The sequence below is a fragment of the Rhagoletis zephyria genome, unplaced genomic scaffold, assembly GCF_001687245.7.
Source record: "Rhagoletis zephyria isolate East Lansing unplaced genomic scaffold, Rhagoletis_zephyria_1.1 Rzeph_scaffold_01257, whole genome shotgun sequence".
Taxonomy (NCBI): domain Eukaryota; kingdom Metazoa; phylum Arthropoda; class Insecta; order Diptera; family Tephritidae; genus Rhagoletis; species Rhagoletis zephyria.
Window position 1 is genome coordinate 94,186 of NW_016158341.1, and position 4,203 is coordinate 98,388.

The window sequence follows — 4,203 nt, forward strand, 5'->3', positions numbered from 1 at the left end:
TTCCAGTAGCCATATCTAATTCTTTTGCACTCGCCTTTCACCAAGTTCATATCATCCAGCATAGTTATTAATATTTCTTAAAAAAAAACACATAAATTCCATTTTGCCTACATCTTTTATTCCCCCTAGNCAAGTTCATATCATCCAGCCAAGTTCATATCATCCAGCATAGTTATTAATATTTCTTAAAAAAAAAAACACATAAATTCCATTTTGCCTACATCTTTTATTCCCCCTAGATGTGCTTGTTTGATTAGTTACAGTAAATACGTATTATGTAATTGGTGAAAAAAAAAATATTTCAGTACAATCAAATTGAACAGTGTTGTGTTAAACTGTGCTGTATAAGTATGTTTAACATTTTGCTTTTTTGCTTAAGTATAGAATGGTTTTAATATGAAGAAAAACGAGGAAACCACAAGGATCGACTATTTATCATCGAAAACGCTCAGATCGTATAGGTAAACATTGGATATCAAACAGTCTCCCTCCTAGGTAAATTAAATAAAATCATCATTATTTTAAAAAGTTGTTTTCCCAATACTCACCGCCGGTGTTATTCCCACCAGCGCGTCAGCGTGTCCATAGAATTCCTCTTTGAGCGATATAACAATTGTCTGCAAATTATTTGTGTGATCGCGAATGTAAGATGCCACTTTTCCAATATTGGTATTATCAAGCGCTGCATCGATTTCATCGAGCACAAAAAACGGGGCTGGTTGGTAGCTGTGAAAATACATTGCATTATAAACGAATAAACATATTTGAGATCCTAAATTTGTGTGCACCTATGTATGGAGAATAGCAATGCTAAGGCTGCAATTGTTTTCTCACCACCACTCAAGTTACTCATCGGCTGGAAACGTTTGCCCGGTGCCACACAATTATAATTGATGCCATCCAAATATGGCTCTTCCGGGTTATCTGGACCGAGATAGGCCTGTGCAGCTTCATTACGTGCTAAACTTTTGTAGATTCCATCAATTGCATCTGATATGTGATTGCAGCACTGTATGAATTTTTCGGAACGCTCATTTTTCACCTTCTCAAAGGCGGACTTCGCCTTTTTCGCTTTGCGCCGTGCATTTTCAAACTCCTCATTTGTAGATTGTATTTTCTCTGTAACTAGTGATAATTTTTGCATTGCCTTCATATTTGGTGTTTGTATGCGTTCGAGTACATCCAATTTGGCTTGCAAGTCTTTTTGCAATGTATCGTTCATTTTCTTAAAAGAGGAATCGTCTCTTAGCTTGCAAATTTCGCGTGGTAAACTGCTGTAATTGACCTCAATTCTGAAATTGGAGATAAATTGGCAGATAAAAGTATTAAATAGAAAACCACAAAATTGGATCTGGTAAATATGTATATTTACTGATTTTCGCGCTCTAAAATGAGCGAAGTAGAGGTCGTTTCAGAGTCGCCTTGGCGCACAGCATCGTCGAGGGAACCTCTGAGCAGCGGTATAGGTATACAATCCATCTGTAGATGAAACATGAAATCGTGGAAATTTAATTTACAATAATTTCAGATTTATTAACCAACTAATTTACGATAAACATAAGAAAAACCCCTTACGAAGACCTTGCTAGTGGCATTTATTAACGGCAAATAAATCCAATTAATACAAGTAGTGATNAAAATCGTGGAAATTTAATTTACAATAATTTCAGATTTAATTAACCAACTAATTTACGATAAACATAAGAAAAACCCCTTACGAAGACTTTACTAGTGGCATTTATTAACGGCAAATAAATCCAATTAATACAAGTAGTGATAAATCAAATATAGTAGAATTTTTACCTTTGCCTGCATTAGTATGTTATGGCGCTCATTCTTTTTCGTTTCGATTTTTGCCTCAATGGCTGATATCTGACTGCCTAAATTATGTATTTCTTTAGCCAGATTAGAAACATCACGCCGAGCTTTGGAAATATCCTCTTCCATATCATCAGTAGCTTGTTTTTTTGCCTGTTTGCTCTGCTTAAGTTTTTCCATTTTCTCTTTATCTTCATCGATTTCTTTAAGGTAGCGTTTCTCTGCCGCTTTTAAACCTTCAAGTGCGTCCTCTTCATCTTGAACACTACGCTCCCAACGCTCCAAATTTTCTGTTTGAATTGCAATTAATACATATAATTTTTTAGTAATGTATAAATCTTTGAATTACTTTTGGTATCCTTTTGTTTCTCAAAGTCTAACTGGGTATTGATTGCGTCTATTTGTTGCTCGAATTCTGCACGCTTTCGTGCACGTTCTTGCTGCATGACAAGCTCACGTTCCTCATACTGCCGTATGTTCTTAACACCCAAACGCTTGCAGAACGATGCGAATACTTTATCCTCAACATTATTCATATTCTCTTTGATTTCTTGAATATGCTCCTCACGTTTCATCATACGGCGTTCAATTTCACTGATTTTAGGCTAAAATTTTATAATAATTATCAAAAATGATATACCAATAAAAGAGTTTGTTAAGATCTTACCCCAAATTCATCCAGTTGGCTCTGCACCATCTTTAGTTGATTATCGAATTGCTGAATAGATTTTTTTGATGCTTCTAAATCCACCATACTATATTTTAAACGATTCTCCAGGCCCTTTTATGTGATATTAATCAATTATATTTATGCTAATTAGGTAGGTTTCAATTAGATTTCTCATTTATTTACCTTAATTTGTGATTCAACTGTAGCGAGTTCACTCTGCTTCCGCGATTTCTTAACCAGCTCTTTTAACTCCTCGTTCAATTTGTCCTTTTGCATTTTCAACTGTGCCATGTGCTTTTCATCCCAACGCTTGGCTTTACGTGCCAAATCGTGGCTACCGCCAGAAAGTATACCAGACTTTTGGTAGAAGGTGCCATCTAAAGCAAGGGCATCATAGCGTGTACGATCAATTTCATAAGCCACTTTCATAGCATCTTCGGGTGTCTCACAAACCAATGCATTATTTGTAGCAAACAGTACAGCCCGCTCTATTTCTGGTGGTTCAAATTTAAGTACATCGAATACAAGTTTGACGTTACGCGGCTCAGTTATGTTCCTACACAAAAGAAAGTGAAATGTGAAAACATGACAACAAAATTAAAATTATGGGNTATTAGGTAGGTGGTTTCAATTAGATTTCTCATTTATTTACCTTTATTTGTGATTCAACTGTAGCGAGTTCACTCTGCTTCCGCGATTTCTTAACCAGCTCTTTTAACTCCTCGTTCAATTTGTCTTTCTGCATTTTCAACTGTGCCATGTGCTTTTCATCCCAACGCTTGGCTTTGCGCGCCAAATCGTGGCTACCGCCAGAAAGTATACCAGACTTTTGGTAGAAGGTGCCATCTAAAGCAAGTGCATCATAGCGTGTACGATCAATTTCATAAGCCACTTTCATAGCATCTTCGGGTGTCTCACAAACCAATGCATTATTTGTAGCAAACAATACAGCCCGCTCTATTTCTGGTGGTTCAAATTTAAGTACATCGAATACAAGTTTGACGTTACGCGGCTCAGTTATGTTCCTACACAAAAGAAAGTGAAATGTGAAAACATGACAACAAAATTAAAATTATGGGATGTTATGCATACCTCAAACGCTCTTTAAGTGGTTTTACTTGCAAGTAGTCTAGTGGCAGGAATGTTTCAACTTCCAATCTTCCTTCTTTTAAAATCTATTTATATTATATATACATATAAATAAATTTAAAATAATTTAAACTAAATTCACTATATTTTGCTGATATGGTTGAGCTTACCTGAATGCAGTGCCTTGCGGTCTTTTCGGTATCAACGATAATGGCCTCCATATATTTACCTAATACTTTGGTCACGGCAACATTGTAACGTTTATGCGTTGGCTGACACATGTTTATCATGCGATCGTACTGAAATATGTAGGTATATTATTATTATTATTATTATTATTCGTCTTTATTCGGAATATGATTTACAATCTTACAGACTAGAAATTAGGCTTAACAGTATTACAAACTAGACTAGTGTATACAATTTTGGAAAATAATTCATATCTAAACTGTTTGGGATATAAGTTAATATGCCAAGAATGTTTATCAGGCGGGTTCTGCAATATACTTCCGAGTTAATTGCAACCAAGCCAGTTTGAATTTAAATTGCATGGGATTGAAATGCACTCGGAAACTGAATCGCTGAACCTGCCTATATATTAATATACAAAAAGTTAAAAAAAAAAT

The 4,203-nt window shown here is 35.4% G+C and overlaps 1 protein-coding gene across 1 annotated transcript in view; it reads right to left on the minus strand.

Moving 5' to 3' along the window:
- Positions 1-206: 206 nt before the first annotated feature.
- Positions 207-4,203, minus strand: part of SMC1 (structural maintenance of chromosomes 1) — a 6,788-nt gene continuing 2,791 nt past the window's right edge. Inside the window, exons 7-15 of the mRNA XM_017616706.1 lie at positions 3,581-3,663; positions 3,141-3,513; positions 2,486-2,599; positions 2,168-2,423; positions 1,804-2,108; positions 1,373-1,479; positions 789-1,292; positions 549-726; positions 207-491 (exon numbers count right to left, since the gene is read on the minus strand). Coding sequence (XP_017472195.1) covers positions 429-491; positions 549-726; positions 789-1,292; positions 1,373-1,479; positions 1,804-2,108; positions 2,168-2,423; positions 2,486-2,599; positions 3,141-3,513; positions 3,581-3,663 — 1,983 coding nt within the window. The 3' untranslated portion in view covers positions 207-428. The remainder of the gene's footprint in view (positions 492-548; positions 727-788; positions 1,293-1,372; positions 1,480-1,803; positions 2,109-2,167; positions 2,424-2,485; positions 2,600-3,140; positions 3,514-3,580; positions 3,664-4,203) is intronic.